Source organism: Denticeps clupeoides, chromosome 14, assembly GCF_900700375.1.
Source record: "Denticeps clupeoides chromosome 14, fDenClu1.1, whole genome shotgun sequence".
NCBI lineage: Eukaryota > Metazoa > Chordata > Actinopteri > Clupeiformes > Denticipitidae > Denticeps > Denticeps clupeoides.
Genome location: NC_041720.1, coordinates 21,047,813 through 21,067,949, shown reverse-complemented (window position 1 = coordinate 21,067,949; position 20,137 = coordinate 21,047,813). Strand labels below are relative to the sequence as shown.

Below are 20,137 nucleotides of genomic sequence, written 5' to 3'. Positions count from 1 at the left end.
GCATCTCTGGCAGAATGCTTCCAGTTTTCTGTTCCAATCTGTGTTAGTCCTGTTTTAGTTGACGGGTGTGGCTGTTGTACCATGGAGCCATTCCCCTTTTTAACTGGAGCGACCGTATCCAGGCTGTGTAGAAGTAAGACGTCCATGTTGTCAGTTACTTGCTGTAGGTCTTCGGCAGGTGGCCACAGGGATGGCAGGAGATGTAACTGGTATCTTTTACAATACAGCGTACATTAAACGTGACCAAGAAGTGGTCTGAAAGAACCGGAACATGAGGTTCTCAATTACATTACCAATACTGAGAAGAGGATCAAGAGTGCGTCTAACCAGATCTTGTCTTTATTACGTAATGTAAAAATAAAGCCTGTAATTGCCGTGTGATGTATGCAGTTATGAATGAAACTAGTTCACACAGATTTGTAAATCATATGATTTTTTTATTGGCAATATTTATTATTTTAAAATATAAATCCAACTTCAATTCAAGCGGCACATCCCAGGTGTGGCACTACGGACAGACGAAGGATCTCAGGTCACGTTCCAATTAATCATTAAAATCGGCGTTGGTCGGTGAAAGCCATTAACTGTTGATCCGCAGACAGTTCTTGACTTTTGTGCTTCTAATACTTTTCATAAAGCTGCTTTCCAGGGAAAGAATGACAAGTCTAAGGTTGTGAACACCATCCATACTGCATAATTTACTGTTGGATATCTATAATAAAAATGATAATGATTTAAATATATATAATAAAAACCAGCCCTCAGGCAGCTGAAGCTGCAGGTGAAATCAATCTACAGTATGTTCATATCGCATACGCTGAAATAAAATGAGTTTTCCCTGATTTAGAAACAGGGACGCTTATCGACAGAGAAGCACTCTGGTCTAAGAAATCACCTGTACCTACTGGAAGTAAAAAAAAAAAAATAATAATAATAATAATCCATGACCTGCAGCTTTGCTGTATATACTCGAACAAAAAAAGATAATAATTTACAAATAAAATTCTTTAATTTAGTGATCTACAGAAACCATATGAAACAAAGAAAAAACAGCTATGATTATTTTGGGTAATATACTTTTTCTCATCATTAGTTGAGTACCAAAAATATACAAACTGAGACACCCCCTTTAAATGACCCATATACAGCATAAATATTAAACTTGGAATGATTTTTAGACTAACATTATATATTTGGAAGGAAAAAAAAAAAAAAAAAAAAAGTACATACACTTGATTTTTTTCCTCAACAAGTCTAGCTGAATTTTATACTGAAAGTCCCTTTTCTCGTCTGCTGGTCAACACTCCTCTACTGAGCTGGATTATGGCAGCTGGCTTCACCCTCCATGTGAACAAGAAAATGGTTTGGCACTAGATTTGTTAGGACAGAGCGGATCCACATTCCCCACCACACCTTGAGATCAGCTCAGAATGGCCATGTACATTTTAGTCGTGTGAGTGTTTCAGTCAGAAAGGGTACGGCTAGGTGCTGGGGGCGGGGTTCAGAGGTGAGGCCCTTACAAGGCCTCAAACTCGTCAATCCTCTGCTTGGTGTTGCCCTGTCGGATCTGACGCAGGGTCTTGTACTTGTCACGGCCGGCGCGCACGTTCTCCGAGTGCAGCAGGTCGTTCTGGGTCTTCTTGGTGTCATCACGTGCGTACGCCAGCTCAGATGTCAGAGCCTGGAAGAAGGAGAGACACAGACCAGTCAGAACTGATGCCTTATCAGGTTCCAATCTAACCCAGGGTCAGGGTTCACCCCTGATTCACCCCTTTATTTATGGTTCAAGTTAGATGGGTGGCTACAGAGCATATATAAATAGGAATTCAAATACATTTAATAAAATAAAGAGCAAAAATAAAGATGAAACCCATGTGGACTGGATCTGACACAAAGCCAAACCATTTAAACAAACTAAATACAAATCAATAGTTAAAAGCTCATCGCAACGAATCTTGATAAAAACAAGTCTGACCGAGGAAAGTGAAATGGTTTTCTGATTCTATAGAATTTACATTTGCAGCCTTAATACCAAACTTTGCATTAATCGCTTTTATTAATGTTATTAAAATTATAACAGTTATTCTACTTAATATTAGGAATTACATTATGTAATATTTACTAGCATACTAACAAAAGCAACATAATATATTTATATTCATCCACGGGTGTGAGGATATTTAATAATTTTAAAAGTTGAAAACAGTGTAATGACAGGGCAAAACAACCATTGTTATTAATGTGATTTCTACTATTAGCAATGCTATGATTATTATTATTATTATTAACTTTTATTTCGTTTTTTAGTAGTTATTTAGTACAAGTATAGTGGTTCTAAACAGGGTACACACCCCTATTAAAAACTGCTTTTTTTAAAATGAGATAAAAATGAGAATACGGGGAGTGTTGGCCTAAAGCTGCAGGTTCGAGTCCAATAACCAGCACTGAGTCAACCTCCCCCACAAACAAAAAAAATTAGACAATAAATCTTTTTAAACCTTTCACACCTTTAATGTGACCCACAACCTTTAAAATTACACCGTAAAACAAGTCTGTCATGGGGAAAAAAGAACAATGAACCAGTTGCATAAGTGTGCACACCCTAACACACACTAATCAAATCAACATTTTTGTCACGTACATAGTATGATCGTTTGTTGCACTTTTTTTTTTATTATCTAATTAGTATTCTTCGGTTCACACAGATTACCCCCAAATCAGGTTCAGCAGGATCCTTCCTGAACTTTAACTCTGTTAGCTCATACAGCCAAATCTGAAAGGTTTCAATCAGGAGAGGGGGGGGGGGGGGTCCCCCCACTTACTAGCAGCTCAGGGTTTTGTGTCCCTGAGCTGCACCAGTATTCACTATGCAATACGTAGTGAATTGTAAGTCGCTTTGGATAATGAAGTTTGATAAATGGCATAAATATAAGTGTATTTTACACTAATACTAGTTTTGACAGTTTGCTGCTTCTGTTTTTATGTTGCCAATTTGCATTTACTCCAGGATGTTATGAAGGGTAACCAGATGAATTGCAAAGCCCCTTTTTGCCTGAAAATGAGCTTAATACATAAATAAATAAGTAAAATAATATTTGCACTGCCACCAGTGCAGAGATTGTTCAGGAATGGCAGCAGGCAGGTATGAGTGCATCTGCACGCACAGTGAGGCCTGGTGTCAAGAAGGGCAGAACAGAAGCCGCTTCTCTCCAAGAAAAACATGAAGGACAGACTGATATTCTGCAGAAAGTACAGGGATTGGACTTCTGAGGACTGGGGTAAAGTCATTTTCTCTGATGAAGCCCCTTTCCGATTGTTTGGGGCATCTGGAAAAATGACTGATGGTGGCGTCACCTTTACTTCTCCAGACAGTCTCGTGCCAACAGTAAAGCATCTTCAGACCATTCATGTGTGGGGCTGCTTCTCATCCTAGAGAGTGGGCTTACTAACAATTTTACCCCAGAACACGGCCGTGAATACAGCCACTTTGGTGAAGAACAATGCCTTTTCCAGCTTGATGGAGCACCGTGTCATAAGGCCAAAGTGGCTCGGGGAACAAAACACTGAAATTTTCAGTTCCTGGCCAGGAAACTCCCCGGACCTTAATCCAATTGAGAATTTGTGGTCAATCCTCAAGAGGTGGGTGGACAAACAAAACTCCAAGTACTGATTATGAAGGAATGGGTTGAAATCTGGGCCCAAATCCTGACTGAAAAGCAGAGTTTATAAAAAATAAAAAAAGGTACAACACTGCAAATATTATGGACTCTTTCCATAAACTTGGTGTAATTGTCAATAAAAGCCTTCAAAACAAATAGAATGCTTGTAATTATACTTCATTAACCACAGAACATTGTCTAAAAAACACTGAAGCAGCAAACTTTGACAAATACTGTTTTTCACTCTCAAAACTTGGCATTTACTGTACTTAATTTTAACTAGCATATCACAAGTTGAAATGGCCATGGCTTTAACATTGAACTGCCTGTAATTTGCTCGGAAACCCATTATTTTCTAAGGATTGCTTGATGCAAGAGTGGTGGTCAGCGTGGAATCCGAAACACTTGCCCGATCCATTCCGAGCATGCAAACACAACGGTTTGGGTTTTGTGCAGCGCGCCTTGTGCACGCACCTTGGCCAAACTTGCCAAGACTTGTGATGCATTTTAGCATGACCATTAGAATCAGTGCTCCTTCAAAACACACACACACACACACACACACACACACACACACAAACCGGAAAGAGAGGGAAAGCTGATCTTATTAGTGTCTGGGTGTCCAGAGATCTACAACACAACATCATTGTCGACAGAAAAGCGTGCATATTTCGAGCTTGGCGCAATGACCAATACTGGCTTATTTTTGAAGGGAAATGCAAACCTTGCGGTGATCGCATGTTTGCTCAAGCTCAAGTCTGTGTGTAAGTGCGTATGTGACATTAACCTGGACTTGCATAGTCTGGACAATCACAGTTGTTGCTATTTATACAATTGCTTTAACTCAAATTGCTATTTCGATATATCATTCAGCCCTACAGTAGACAGTCATCAAAGAAAACAAAAACTAAAGAAATTAATTAAAAGAAAATTAAAAGATTTTAAAAAAATGAGCTGAAAAGGAGCCAGAGAGGCTGCCAAGAGACCTACAGCAACATTGAAGGAACTTCAGGCTTTTGGATTGTGTGCTGGTTGTGTTCTACACTTGAGGTAAGAGTTGCAAGAATGAATTTCTATCAAACATTCAGGCCTGGCTGCAATAAAAAAAAAAAAAAAAAGCTATGAGGCCAATTCCAGATTTTAAGTTTGGTGCAAAAACAAGAAGCGTGTACACGTCTTCTATATCTGCTGCACCTCGGAAGTCAACGTCAAGACTAACACAAGAGCCAGCCAATGGAATTACAGGTTATTTGGAGATGATACAAGGTGATAAGGAGGAGCTTCAGGAATGCAGCTAGATGAGCTTTTCGTCTGGTTTTGCACTCAGCTTCCGCATGTAAAGATGGGATGATGGTGATCGGCACTGATTCCCTAACTCTACTGCTGTATATTACATGAGTGAACATATCAACATATTGAGTATAATTGAGTATTACCAGCATCTTGCAGTTTCTAGAAAAACACACAAACTACACTCCCCTACACTTCTTTGCAGGATTTAACTTGCCTGTGTGTGTATTCCGGTATTTGGTTTTGCAGAATGAATAAATTGATTTTCTCACCAGCAGCTGCTTCTGCACGCGCTCGTTTTTCTCAGCCTCTGTGAGGCGCTGCTCCTCGTGCCGGTGGTCACTGATGCCCTCGGTCTGCAGCTCGGCGCTGTAGGTGCTGTTGTTCTCCTCGCTGTCCTCCTGCTCCATCTCGTCCATCTGCTCATATGCTGGTGGAGGGGGAGGCAGCGGCGGAGCAGTCATCACCAGGTGCAGCTCCTCCCGCGTTTTCAGCAGATCCTCCTGAGCCTCCTGGGCCTGAGAGCGAGAAACCAAGATGAGGATTAGGCCCACAGAGTGAGTGTGTGTGTGTGTGTGTGTGTGTGTGTGTGTCCACAGCACACTGGGGACTCACCCTGTGCTGCCATGTGTTTGCCTCCTCCTCCTTGTGTTTCTTGGCATCCTCCAGCAAGGCAATCCGAGCGGTGTGTTCTGCCAGTTCAGCAGCCTGTGTGTGTGTGTGTGTGTGTGTGTGTGTGTGTGTGTGTGTGATGCAGACAGGCATTTCGGAAAAACAAAGCACAGGCTCATTTTAAAACTCAAGAAATGTGAACTGGAAACAGTAGGAACACAGGGAACCATCTTTTAGACAGTTGCACTCGTTTATTGGTCTATTTGCATAGCCATGTCTCCTCTTCAAGTTGTCCTATATTGAATTGTATTGTCTCCTCTATCACACAATTCTGCTGTAATACTATTTCAACCCTCTCTGTACTTGTATATGAAACATACTTCAATTAATATAATTAATCCAGACTTTTTTTAAATCATTGTTTAAAATGATTTACTAATCATTGTTAAAATATTTAGTAAAGTAAAAAAAATTATGACCGAATTAAACAAAACATTACCATAATGTATTAAATCACAATCATTATTAATAGGAGTAGGAATACTAGTTGCAGCAAAAACATATTTACATAACTGCGCGTGTGTGTGTGTGTGTGTGTGTGTGTGTGTATATATATATAACTACATCAAACAAATTCCACTGTTTTCACTATATTGAACTTTAACTTACTGCCTATATATATATTCTAATCATGTGTATTTCAGTTTGTCTTTGTTAATAAATCTGCAAAAATGTCAACAATTCTGTGTTTTTCTGCTGCTGTTTGTACATTAATGAGGAAAAAATGAACTTAAATCAATTTAGTAAATTTTTGGGGGGTCTGAGTACTTTTATATCTTACAAGTACATGTTTGTTTTATTAAGCTTAAACGGTCTTGTCTGAATGTGTGGTGCTAGATTACACTCACCAGCTGCTCCTGGCTCTTCATCTGGTCCTCGGCCTGCTTGGCCAGTTCCTCCTTGGCCAGCAGGGCGGCCTGGCGCTCCGCCTCCAGCCTCACCGCCTCGTCCTGAGCCCGACGCCGCTCGCTCTCCAGCTGCATGGCTCTCTGCATCTGCTCATGCAGGTCTGCCCCACGGAGAACACATCCTGAGTACAATCACGACATCTTCTACATATCTCCATTCACAAACGTGGTCATCCCTACTCGCACCTTTCTCAGCCTTCTTGGTCTTTTCCTCGAAATGGTAGAGTCTCATCATCAGCTCCTGCTTCTCCCGCTCCATCTGTTCCTTCTCTCTTTCGATGGCCTCTCTTTTCTTCTTCTCGTTCTCCAGCTGGGCTCTGCAGATAAGGGTCGGGAGGGGAGACACAAAGAGAGGCTTCCGAACATGCTAATACGGCCATAAAGATACCACGCCAGCAGGACAATGCCGAGGCAGGATACGGCAGGACCATCACGCCAGGTCCCTACTTCAGACCACACTGAACCAAACCCCCTGATAAGAGGCAGGTTGGGAGGAGAGCTGAGACCAGTTATCTGGCTTCAGCCAATGGTGCGAGACACGGCTGAAAATTCCGCAATGTGCCACTGAGCCGCTAAATACGCACTCATACCGTAAACCGCATATAAATAACAATATTTTCCCATTTCGTTACTGACCACATCAATTCTCACCTCTCCATCTGCTTCAGGTGCTTCTCCTCGCGGGCCTGGGCCTTCATCTGCTGCACCTCGATGGTGTCGGGTTTCCTGCGCCGCATGTAAAGCTCGTGGTTGCCCATGCACAGCTGCAGGACGCGCTTGTTGATGCGCAATCGAGGGGCGTAGAAGACAAAATCCTAACAGAAAAATACCATTTGCACTTAACCAGAGGAGGAAGAGGCCAGCCACCCAGTTCTGCCTCAAACATCTCAACCATCTTCAGGCTATGCTGGCTTCTCCAAACAGGGAGTTTGTGGCCTCTGGTTTTTGCTGATAAATGTATGTATTTTTGCAGGTTAATGGCCTGCCGGCCGCATCATTATGGACCTTCACTTGTGTCGAGGATTGGGCCATGTGTGACCGTCCATTCTCCGGTGCTGGTCAACTGCTTTGGGGCCTACCAGGATCCTTTATGGTGATTGTGAACGTGAGGGTGAAGTGATGGTCACTGTGATTCACTGCAGCACAGCACACGGTGACACAGTGAAATGAGTCCTCAGCATGTGTCCTACCGTGGTACTCAGTGGTACCATAGCTGCTAGGACACCACTGCCCCATGGTGCACTACTAGAGGCTCAATGCTGCCACGTTCAAAGACAGAAAATCTTTCTCCCAGGAGGTCATGACAGTATGAATCTCTGAGAGAAAGAAGATATTTGCACAGATTCTGCCATTTACAAGATTATGGTACTAAACTTTTGCTCTGCTGATGAACTGCCTGTTTGAGATTAAATGCTGATTTCAATTCATTTTCTACTCCCCCGTTTTTGCATTTTGAACCCGGTTATGATCCACCCGTGCAAAATGAAAATAATGCTCAGGAGTTAAATTCTAGCTGCCATCCATTTTATGTTGACACTGTCACCAATGTTCTTTTCCAGGTAGATTCTGGGTGTCACTCACTGGGGCCTTTTTGTCAATAGGCTTGATGACAAACTTCTTGTCGTTGAAGGAGATGTTCCTGATCTCGCTCCAGGGGAAGCCGATTTTTGGCGTCAGTCTGGGAAGACAGCAGAGAGCAGTGTTGAGAATTAAAGCAAATTGTACATCTGAAATTAGACCTTACATGGAGGAAGATGTAATTACATATTTATTAACAAAGGCTAGGACTGGGCCCATACTGGACTCTTCAATATTTACTATTGAAACACAAAATACAGGCATATTGGTCTTGTGTAAATGATATTGCAACAGAATTCACAAAGGGATTGTTTATGGATATACTTTTCCATGAGATTACACTGTGTGAACCAATCCAATCAGTTACTGTTAGATATAAAAATGGGATTATATTGATATTGTGAAAGGTATGAATAAAATGAATATGAATAAAAATGTATTTAAATGATACCAATGATCTGTTTGACCCTGTATGGAGTAAATAGTTGGGTTAAAACCACATGAATGATCTGAATGACACGGCAAGTCGTTTCCTCCCGTCCAACATCACCCGGCTCTTCCCACCTCTGATTCATACCGCCATGTGAGTAAACACCGCATTTGGTCGCATGTTTGAAGAGCTTAGTCACCGGCCAGCGCATCAAAGGAGCGAAACCGGGCCGTTTAATTGGCCAAGCACTAAAGAATGCGCGTCATTCAACAGTGGTGTGGGTAGGGCCTGAGAGGACTGCTCCACCTGCACTCGGGGCAAATTCGGTGCTAGGTGGCGATGTGGCGATATGGCGTTACTGCCCTCGGGCGTGGCGCTGAAGCCAAACACAATGCACTGCGGTCCCACCTTATATGAGGAATCACCAAGTCGCACTTGACCTGATCTAGTTCTGAGAGTATGGTCTGATCGATACCTCCCTGATTTACTGCATGCAGGGAGAACTACTCCTGGCACTTCCGCCCATGTTTGCTGTGTGGGGTTAGCCAACACTAGAGGTGGAAAGCAGCACAGGGCAGAGGAGATGTCATATTGTGGAACCCTGCTGACTGTGTTACAGAATACGGCACCCGAGGAGGAGATGCTACAACCGCTCTGTCTCCCTTGTGGAGGTCAGGTTAGGCATGCATTCTTAAGTGCTGCACGGCTTGTAAAACCAGTCTACGTCACCATGGTTAAAGCAGAGGGCACTTTGGGAGTCACTTCACCTTCAGTAACAATGCAAACACACAACATATTGGTGTTAGCACCAATGGTAATAATGTCATATCCATTTGTATACCCGCATTATAATTGTGTGATAGTCCTAAACTAGTAAGCTTTTTAAATCTTTATTTTGCAACTTTTTACGCTAGAAGATATGTTTATTAATACACGAATACAAAAAATAAATACAATGATGCGTGCCTGTAAAAATGGGGTTTGGGCTGTGAAACCATAACCTGCTGCAAAATACCTGGTGCAAAGACCGAAAAACTCACTTGTCATTCTTCTCATAGATGTTTAGGCCGAGAGCATCCACGCCCAAATACAGCTCTGTTCCCTTCTTGTTCTTAATTTCAAAGTAGTTGACACCATACATTTCTAGGTCCTGTGCAATCTTCAAATACTCCATCATGGCATCCTCTCTGGAGTGAGAGAGAGAGAGAGACCAGAATAAATCCACCTATACCACCAGTCAGATTAGGTTAATCCTCCTGTAGACTCACTTCAGCATCCCCTGATGCTCCTCGTGCCAAACCTGGATTCGCTCCTCCCACTGGTCCTTGGACAACTTGTGCTGCTCCAGAACACTGGAGGATGAAATAAGGTGAAGAATAAATGAGTTTTGGAACGTGGGGATGTAGATTATGCTGGTCTCAGGGTGTTACAGCTTGCCATGATTTTTACACCCAAATAGCCTTCAGTCATATTACTAATATAATCATATTTGAGTCCCACCCACCGTTGAGGGAGCAAGCGATCGGAGGTGAGGTAGCCGGGCTTGTGTATGTCTTTGGTAAAGTCTCCGAACTTAGCCTGCACCGAGTACGAAGCCAGGAGCACGGCCGTCTCAGGGGGGCAGTACACCTCGTCGCTCAAGATGCTCTCCTTCACCTGCATGAAGAAGAGCTTCTGTGTGATCTCCTGGATCAGCTCCTCTGACACATCTTCTGGGAAGAACTTGGCACGAAACTTGAACTGCAGCGGGTTCTCCTTCTTCACATCCTGAGAGGAGACCTGTGCATCAGACAAGAGAAGGTTGAGACTTATCTGCTTCTCCAAATTTTTGTTTCCACTCTCAAAAAAGTACGCTTAAGACTAGAATTAAATGGCAAACAGGCATAAGAACAGAATGTGTTCGTATTATATACCTCTTCTATTTTCAACTGAGACACTATCTGGTAAAGTCCCACACACAGTAGCAATTGTCAAGTGCACTTTATTACACAGTCCCCTAGTCAAACACAGACAGTGTTAAATTATAGGGTGGTAGTAGCCTAGGGTAGTAGCCTATGTGAACCAGAAGACCCGGGTTCAAATCCCACTTACTATCATTGTGTCCCTGAGCAAGACACTTAACCCTGAGTGTCTCCAGGGGGGGACTGTCCCTGTAACTACTGATTGTAAGTCGCTCTGGATAAGGGAGTCTAATAAATACTGTAAATGTAAATTCACCCTAGTGCCACTGTAGCCCCAATATACCACTATTACCGCACATTTCAGTATCGGTCGAACAGTGTAACCGTCTGCCGCTGCTTCTGTTTGTTCTCTCCGAGACACGGAATCAAGCGCACAGACTACTGGCAGACTCCAGTGAGAAGACCAGCAGATAAAGCCATAGCATGAAACGAACCAGTGGGTAACCATAGCCACCTCCAACACCTAAAGCTTCAGGGAACTTCATTATAAAAGGTCACACACTGCACTAAAACCTACTCTGCACTGTCCAGGACAGATGCTCTATACTACACTTTGGACTTTTCCCCCACTACTACGGTTTTTCTCTTCTTGGACAAGTCATCCCCAACCCTGGAAGGGAATCTGCTCTGTATCGCACCTTTCTTGTGTGGAGTTTTTCCTTGTGTGCAGAAGGGTCAAGTGTGGGGGTGTATATGATTATGGGCTCTATAAGAAATAAATGTTGCTGTTAAATTAATCTCGTTTGCTGGTGCCTTCTGTAGCCAGGAACTGGAAGAGTGATATATGAGAATGTGATGAAACGTGTGTGTTTATCCAGTTCATGTCACGGAATTATGTTGAACAGCACAATGTCAGCATAAAATGTTGTAGCCATCCCTGTGACAGTAACAATAGACTACAATGCAACAGCATTCGGACCAACTGGACATTACTGGCATTTTTAAGAGGTGCCATGCTCCATTCCAGGCAGTGCTGCAAGACAGAAACTGAGATCGGCAGTCGACACTCCAACTGCACCCAAAAAACCCATCAACATTCAACACAGTCAGAGTCAAGAATAGTGCGACCGGGTCGTAACAGAGAGAAGGGCCACTGACCAGGAAGAATTCAGTTCCGTGCTGAAAATTGTACAATTTCATATCAACATAATGCTGACATGAAACATGCGGATAACACTGCTGGTGATTCTGTCCTGGAGGCTATTCCACAAAACAAGATTTAGGCTTAACCCCACTGCTGTCCAGTTGGATTGTTCTTTACCTCTTCACCTATTTGCCAGTCTTGACTAATCCAGCTGACTGAGAAATCTATCGGTCTATGAAAAAGGCTTAAAAAGGGCACCTTTTTGTCCAGCTTGAGCCATGTGAGATAACCTTTGCCGTCCATGTACTGCAGGCCGAAGTACCAGACTTCCCGTAATCCAATGGTCTTCACCACCTGTTAACAGATATACAGAATTATAGCAACGGTCTTCAGTCTGGCAAAATGTGGACATTGTTGGAACATGTTTCACGTTACTGCACACACTGATTAGTGTAAAAATGCCTGACTTCCCAGGGCTAGGTGAGTAAAAGTAATGAGAACCAATAAGGGGCCAGAACCCACCAGAAGGAGATATTTATCCACAGTTTATATCCAGTTTAGATCAAGCTATGGGAAAAACAACATTTTAGACTGATCACTAAACCAGTGGTGGCCTAGTAAGGAAGTGGACTCATAACCAAAGGTGCCACTGAGGTCCCCTTGATCAAGGTACCGTCCCCACACACTGCTCCCCAGGCACCTTTCATGGCTGCCCACTGCTCACTAATGGCGATGATTAAATACAGAGGACAAATAAAGCTGGGTGACCAATCTCTAAAACTATTAGAAACTACCATAAAATGAAAGAACCATTGAAAGTTAAGAACTTGTATTAATATAGCATTCAGAAGTCCTTTACATTCCATTTCTAGCCATTTTAATTATAGATAACAAAAAATAATTATGTCTGAGGAGGACATTTCTAAATAGGATTCATATAAATCTGACATGAGGACAGTGTTGATGGACCTGGGAACCAACTTGTCATTGAGTGCTGTGTTAGTGTTACAAATAAATCAGAAAATGTGAATAAAAACAAGTAACTTCTGATAAGTCGCTCGGGATGAGGGCGTAAAGAAGTGGAAAAATGGCTATTATTAAAACCAAATGTAATTTATTAGAATCATATTGCAGTCATTGGATTTCCATGTCAGATTGTGCGGACTGCACATGCACCTACACTTTAAATGGACTGATTTATGGAGGCCAAGTCGAGGGAGAAATTACAGCAGACGCATCCCCCAGACAGATACCTAATATGGCAGCTCAACCTGAATGCTGCTACAGAGCTGAAAAGAGGCTTTTTCTGAAACCCCGGCCTCACCTGGAGTTAAATTCAACACGGTACTGGACACAAACAGCCCATTCATCCTTTTTTTGCCCTGGGCTTGACTCCGACGTTGAGGTGGGGAGGGGTTTAAATGCACGGTATGAAAAGGACTGTGGAATTTCAGCCATATTCATGCTTGCTCCAGTGATTGGCAGCTAATGGCGGCAGGAACGACAATAATATCCTTCATTTTTCCTAAACTACTAAACGGCCATGCTGCTTTCTTTCCCACCCATTACATTAACCCTTTCATCCACGGTGTAACGGGATGTTCCAGCGCGAGGCCAGGACACACCCATGTTTACAGAGCAGGAACGCCAAAGTCTAGATTTAAGTGCGAAAAGTCTTAGACACACAGACAGACAAATAAATATTAACTTGCAAATCCAGCCGTGGAGCTTTTTAAAGCTGGAGTGCGCGGGCGGGGTCAGCGTTCTTCTCAGCATTACTCAGCACTTCACTTCCACTGTGGTGTGTGGTGCACGGCTCATGATACGTACGTGTGCATGCCGTAATGGATTACTTCCGGGAGCGGTTGGTAATTAAATTAGGTCACAGGCTGCTGGGGATCTAAATCAAGATGTCACCTGTCATCAGCGCTGAGTGTTGTGAGTTGACTGGTGACCTAGAAATTCTGGTTTTTCCCATGGCAGCAGTGTGGCATGGGAGAGGGCGCTGCCATCACAAAATACAGGCAGCATGAAGGATGGTTCAAGAACCGGATCAGTAGCAGTTGGCCTTCCCATGATCACGTAAAAGACTGAGACTTGTCTGTGGCTACATGGCAAACTGTGAGGACCATCTACACGTGGATCAGGTCAGATGGGCCAGCCAGACTACATGCCTCATCATCAACACTTTATTTGTGGCTGTTACAACAACAAAGACCGAAAATCTGGTCCCGTGATGTCGTAACTGGTAACAATTTCAGTGTATACATGCTCAGGGGTTAAAATGGAGGAGTGCTGCAAGTGGCGGTTCAAGGCCACACTTTAGTTCCAGGGTTTCTAGTTTATGCTCAGTTCTGCACCTGAAGATGTTCACCACGCCTTGCTTACAAACTTGTTCTACAGGAAGTGGTTTGTGCAGGAAAAGATACAGGGGTTTGTCGGTCATAACTGAGCCAGGCCTGTGACGCAACAGAAAGGTACCTCTGGAGAAAATACACCCCGAACATCTCCGTTTGGTCCCTGTGCTTGCAGGGCTGGATTTTGCTCCTTCAACTGTTTGCTTTAGATTGGTCTGTGTGGGAGGAGCTTGCAGGAATTGCTGACTCCACCTCCTTCAGTGTGTTTGGTCCCTGCCTTTGCTGGCACATGGCCAAGACGATTACACCTATATCTGACGTAACCCTGACCATGAAATGACTGAACCCCCACCTGTTATCCATTTTGCGGGGTGGGGTTACACAGTCCAGCCAGTCTGAGCTCAATCACCATGCCGTCTGTTCTTCGTGCCGTTTTATTTTCAGTAGCTCATATTCATCTCATTTTGAGAATAAGGGGACCAAACGCAAACAGTTCAACATTCTCCTCATTTCGACCCAACGTGTGTTCAATAAACCCTTCATCCCTGGTGGTCCATCGTCGCCCCCTCAACACCTCGGTGTTCAGGGCAATTTCAGATTTTCCTACACCAACAAATAAACCTCCGGCCCCATATTTTGTGGTGTGATTAAACTGTGACTCCACCTCCTGCATTGTGATTTTATCCTACAAAGTCCTGCACACGTCCACATGGCATGGCTTCCTGTTATGTTGGCAGTGCATCGCCACTATTTCTTTAGACAGGAATGTGACAGTCTCACGGCAATCATTACATTCCTCCTGCATAGGATCATTACGTTGCCGTCAACCCTGTTCGCCTGGTTTCATAGCCCCGACCCATTACGCACGTCACCAAGTTCTCCACATTCCACAGAGTAAAAAGAACCAGCTTTTATTGGGATGTAAAGTAGGGCTACACCCCCATGATGCCTCGTGCTGCATGGAGTAGTGGAATAACTGTGGACCGAGTCTCACCCACAACGGCAGCAAGTCACGTTCTGAAAGGACCTGCAGCGACTGACCTGGTCAAAGAGCTGCTTGCCCGTTGTGCTGGGCTGGACGGCAAACTCCAGCTCAGCGTCCATGGTGGTGACGCGGACATTCACCTGAAAAGTGAAGACATGCTGCAGTTAAAAATATGCATCAGAAAAATCCGAAAAATCGAGTTAAAATATAGCTTGGAGTCAAAAGTTGAACTAAACGATGACTAAAACTAATCAGCAGCTAAGTCAACATGTGGATATTTGCAGTTTCGTTTGTGCGCGTGAAATGCAGAAGCGCACCAACTCGGACTCTGCAGGAAGTGCGGAGCAAATGAATTCTGCAGGTTAATGTTTGACGGGCTGCTTTATGGGCCACAGCATCCCACTCGGAGTTCCAGAGCCGCAGATGTGAGGAGAACACCTTTATCACCACACAGTAGCTTGGCACCGGCAGTCTGTAGATAACCCCCGTCTAGGAGATCAACTGCATATTATCACACCACAGCCTGGGTGGATACACAAACTGGTGTGTGTGTGTGTGTGTGTGTGTGTGTGTGTGTGTTAAAATAATGCCTAAAATAATGCCTAAATGCCTAAAAATACTAATTGAAAAAAAAGGACTCATGCTGGTATGTTATTCATAAAGCTGAAGCTCAGCATGAATAGCAATACAATACACAGACCAATACTAAAATGCAAAAATATACCATGTACAGTACCATGGACACCTTCTCGTTCAACGTGTTTTCTTTATTTTCATGACCATTTACGTTGGTAGATTCTCACTGAAGGCATCAAAACTATGAATGAACACATGTGGAGTTCTGTACTTAACAAAAAGTGGAGACCTGGACTCCACAGTCACCGGACCTGAACCCAGTCCAGATGGTTTGGGGTGAGCTGGACCAACAAGTGCTAAACACCTCTGGGAACTCCTTCAAGACTGTTGGTGAAGCATTTCAGGTGACGACCTCTTGAAGCTCATGGAGAGAATGCCAAGAGTGTGTAAAGCAGTAATCAGAGCAAAGAAACTAGAATATAAAACATGTTTTCACTTATTTCACCTTTTTTTGTTAAGTACAGAACTCCACATGTGTTCATTCATAGTTTTGATGCCTTCAGTGAGAATCTACCAACGTAAATGGTCATGAAGATAAAGAAAACACGTTGAATGAGGAGGTGTGTTGGCCTGTTCTGTCTGTCTGTGTGTGTGTGTGTGTGTGTATATAAAAAATCAGGCGACAATTGCCTAGCAACTGCTTTCAACATAGCTAACTAATCTGATTTCTGAATTGTAATTAAAACAAAGTTTCAACTTTAACTGCATCTCACATGCTCAAAAAGTCCTGATTATTAACAATAATAATAACAGCGTTTTTTCAGGCGGGTGCTGCTGCACACATGTTCGTGTTGAGAATGTGGAGACAGCTCAGCCAGTTCTACCAGGTTCTACATGCTCACCCGTCATGAAGTCCCCCTGCAGACGCTGATACTGTACAGGTGCTTCCTGTTCTCCATCCATCCATCTTTCATCCCAGTTCATTCATCCCCTCATCAGGAGTGATGCGCAGTGTGACACGCGCCACGCCCATCAGAGATGGCGGAGAACATGGACCTTACAGTTGCTGGGAAACTATATACAACAGCTGGAAAATACCAAGGGGGCGTGTGATGGAGGACTGAAAGGGAATCTTTGTTTTGCGCCATGCCAGTGGTGGCCCTCCAGCCCCGGTGTGCATTTTAATGGCCCCCTGTCCATTCAGGGCTCTACAAACATTTTGCACTGGTGCACCAAATGTTCGATGGCATCGCATTTAACAGGCTCCATACAGGCAACTTGGAAACGTTCACCAGCAGGCTGGTTCATTCTACAAGAAAGGCCACTTACTGGGAACGAAATGAATTTAATAAAAAGAAGATCTAAAAGTGCAATTGATTTAAGGGCTTTAAATTGATATCATCGTGGCCTGATGATGCTGCGTGGAACGTAAATGAACAGTCAGGTGATTGGTTTCCATTAGCACTGAAATGGATGGCGAGGCGGTGAAACCGACGTTAGCTTCTGGTCGTGAGGTTTGACCGTGAAAAATGAAGCGTTTTGGTACAGTCATCCGCCGCCATTAATGTCGGGTTTGGGTCCAACTTTGAAGGACTGATTTAAGCGGTAACCCGTGGCAACATCCACTCTGTCTATCAGACTGGTCCAGGCCACTGCCCTCTCTGTCGGACATACAGGAATATCTTGGCCCCTCCCTTCGCAGCCTCTGGTTGGTTCAGAATATGAAATGGACCTAATGTATGTCTGTTGCTCGAACCACAGGGAGTTTACGGAGAATTATTCCCCCGAACAGCTGGTGGCAGCCGGAGCGACTTTTTTACTGTCAGTCAGTATATAGAAATGACTACGGTGACGTTTCATGACTGTCACTGCTCATAATTTACAACATCAGCTTTCATAATCGCACAGAAAGACAGAGGATCAAGAGCTGAATTCACTTCAGTTTGACCTCTGTGTGACCCGGGCCTGAGAGACGGTTATTCCACTTATTGATATATAGACAGCATGCGCTTGTGACAGCATGATATGTATAAAAGTTCCATAACCCTTCACAAAACATTATTCAAAAAGGTAGTGAATGAGTTATCAATTATTCATAGGAACACCGGATAACAATAGGCTCAGACAAAGAGAGGTAACGCCCAAACACACCTTGGTATGGAAAAAAAAAATAAAAGGAACGTCAGCGTGGAGGACACTGGACTTATCCAAGGCCATCGTCCTCGAGACAGAAATGTCTCACTCAGTCCTCAAAAAGGAACAGGTCACACCAATAGCCAATATCGTCCTTTTCCTGTTCACATCCCGCTGGCAAAGCCACGCCTACGCTGGAGGAAGCGATTACAACTCATTCAAATTCACAAAGTTCTTCTGGTGCTCATATTTTATGAAAGGGCGTCCACCACATGACTCGTACGCAGCACTTCAACAGTCAGGGACCTCAAAGCAGCCCTCTGTCCTCATGACGGAGCCACCATGAGCGTGACGTCACGGGAACAGTGACACTCCTGACAACCCTGAGGGAAACATGCCTTAATGGCCACTTCTTCAGATCAGTCGCAGAACAAGCTCTCATGCTGAAGGTGTCCACAAGTCCGCCATTATTCACACGAGAGGAGATTTTAACACGTTTACTTACTGGTTTTGGCATTTTGAATCCCCCGAGATGAGCCTTCAGGCAGACGGCGACAAGTGTCCTCCGTTGTCCCCAGCTGCGCTGAGACAAGACAAACGGGTGAAAATCAGTTCCACGCACTCGGGAGGCGAGGAGCCAAACACTGGGACAAAACACGGGGACAAAAGCGACATTAACCCTTCTGTCCCCACCCAGGAAACGTAACCTGGTTTAATCCGCGCAGCTCTACCTGCCGCGCTAACCACAAACTTCCCACAGCCGAGAAAGGAAGGAAGGAAGAAAGAAAGAAGAAAAGAAGGAAGAAAGAAAGAAAGAAAGAAAGAAAGAAAGAAAGAAAGACTTACTCGACACCTGTTGGCAGCGAAGAGAAGCCGCTCCGTGACGATTCCCCGAGCAGGTGGCGCAATATGGCGGCCCGGACCGACACGGCGACACTCCCAGGCGGGGGCAGGACCTGCGCTCTCCCTTCAGCCCGAGAAACCTCCTCGACCAGCCCGGTATCGGTGTCGTTCGGAGACGAATGTTTAATGGTCTTGACCTATAAAATCCGCTCATTCATTTTTGGCGGAGTGGGCGGGGCGGGGGCGGGGCGCGCCGCGGAGCGACCAATCGCCGCGGCGGATTAAAATAGACCCGTATATATCCATCCGAGGCGTAGCCGCACTGAATAATACACCTGCAAACCAGCCGCAGACATGTCACCTACACATCTAAAACACAGCTAAATATGTGGAATGATTATTATTATAATAAGAGCACGTAGAAAGCTGTTTTGGGGAGTGTCGCCTGGACATTGGAATGGCCGTGCAGGGGACAGTGTCTGGACTGCAGCACGACAGCGCCTCTCAGTGTCTCAGTGACAAATGCACATTGTGGTGGTGGACACTATGTACTTAAATACTGACTGGAACTACAGCAATAATTACAAACAATTAGCTGCAACGTGTACATTTTCAGATATGTATATAAAAATACAATAATCAGTTCAGCCACACAGCCATAAATAAAACCATCCATTTCATTTATAAACTGTGTCCTTCTTTGTACTCTTGGAAGAATCGTCCTTTTTAGGGCCTGATGAGTACTGACTGTTGATCTGAGAATTTTATATCCATTGATGAGGGGCAAGTTTATTGATCCCACCATCGTACATGTAGGGGATGCTATGTACAATAAGGAAAGAAAAGGTGAGAATGTGGTGACACTGTGAAATGTGTCCTTTGCATTAATCCATCACCCTTGATGAGCAGTGGGCACCATGACAGGCGCCCGGGGAGCAGTGTGTGGGGACGGTGCTTTGCTCAAGGGGACCTCAGTGGCACCTTGGCGGATCGGGATTCAAACCTGGAACCTCCTGATTACGGGTCTGTTTTCTTATTACTAGGCCACCACGGCCCCCAAATTGTAATCATTTCTCATCATTTCACAAATGCAGCATCTGCAAGGACCCTTCACACCCCTCATATGGACTTTTCCCACTCCTGCCCTCCGATCTGCCAGGCTGAGGAACGTTTTTTTACCCCCAGGCTGTCTGGCTCCTCAGTATGTTGTCCCCAGGATCATCCACATCACCTCAGCCACATCTGAAATTATCTGCAGATGATGTTTTCCTCCCAAACTGAACATCAGTACTGCACTCTGCACATCAATCTCTCTACTTCACACTGTGTTATCATCATATCATGTCATATCACTACTACTGCCATTATTATCATAGCTTATCATATACCACATACTCTATATATCCATGGGGTAGTGGTGGCCTAATGGGTAGCTAACATTGTACAACAATAGATCCATGCAGAATGATGCATAACAAATTGAGCTGTTCCTCTGCTCCTGTGAGAGAAATCCAACCTGCTGCTCTCCAGCACACTCAGAGAGCAAGAGAAGCAACAACAACATTTATTTCTTATTTAGCCCAGAATCACATACAGTATGTCTCAATGGGCTTTGACAGGCCCTACAGTTGACCCCCCCCCCCACACTTGACCCTTCTGCA

General features: G+C 44.1%; 1 protein-coding gene across 2 annotated transcripts; it reads right to left on the bottom strand.

Annotated features, from left to right (window-relative positions):
* Positions 1–416: 416 nt before the first annotated feature.
* LOC114803310 (ezrin-like) lies at positions 417–20,059 on the bottom strand. 2 transcript variants are annotated; one of them, XM_029002809.1, is made up of 14 exons: positions 18,480–20,059; positions 18,139–18,216; positions 14,981–15,064; positions 11,841–11,936; positions 10,042–10,316; positions 9,806–9,889; positions 9,578–9,724; positions 8,111–8,207; positions 7,181–7,344; positions 6,716–6,846; positions 6,470–6,630; positions 5,565–5,657; positions 5,222–5,467; positions 417–1,681 (listed from the first exon to the last, which is right to left on the bottom strand). In XM_029002809.1, exons 2-14 carry the CDS (start codon positions 18,148–18,150, stop codon positions 1,517–1,519), a joined length of 1,755 nt encoding a protein of 584 aa, XP_028858642.1. In that variant the 5' UTR covers positions 18,151–18,216; positions 18,480–20,059; the 3' UTR covers positions 417–1,516. The 2 variants fall into 2 exon arrangements, with proteins under 2 accessions (XP_028858642.1, XP_028858641.1); XM_029002808.1 differs by having other exon boundaries at positions 18,139–18,211; positions 18,480–20,058.
* Between the last annotated feature and the right edge of the window lie 78 nt (positions 20,060–20,137).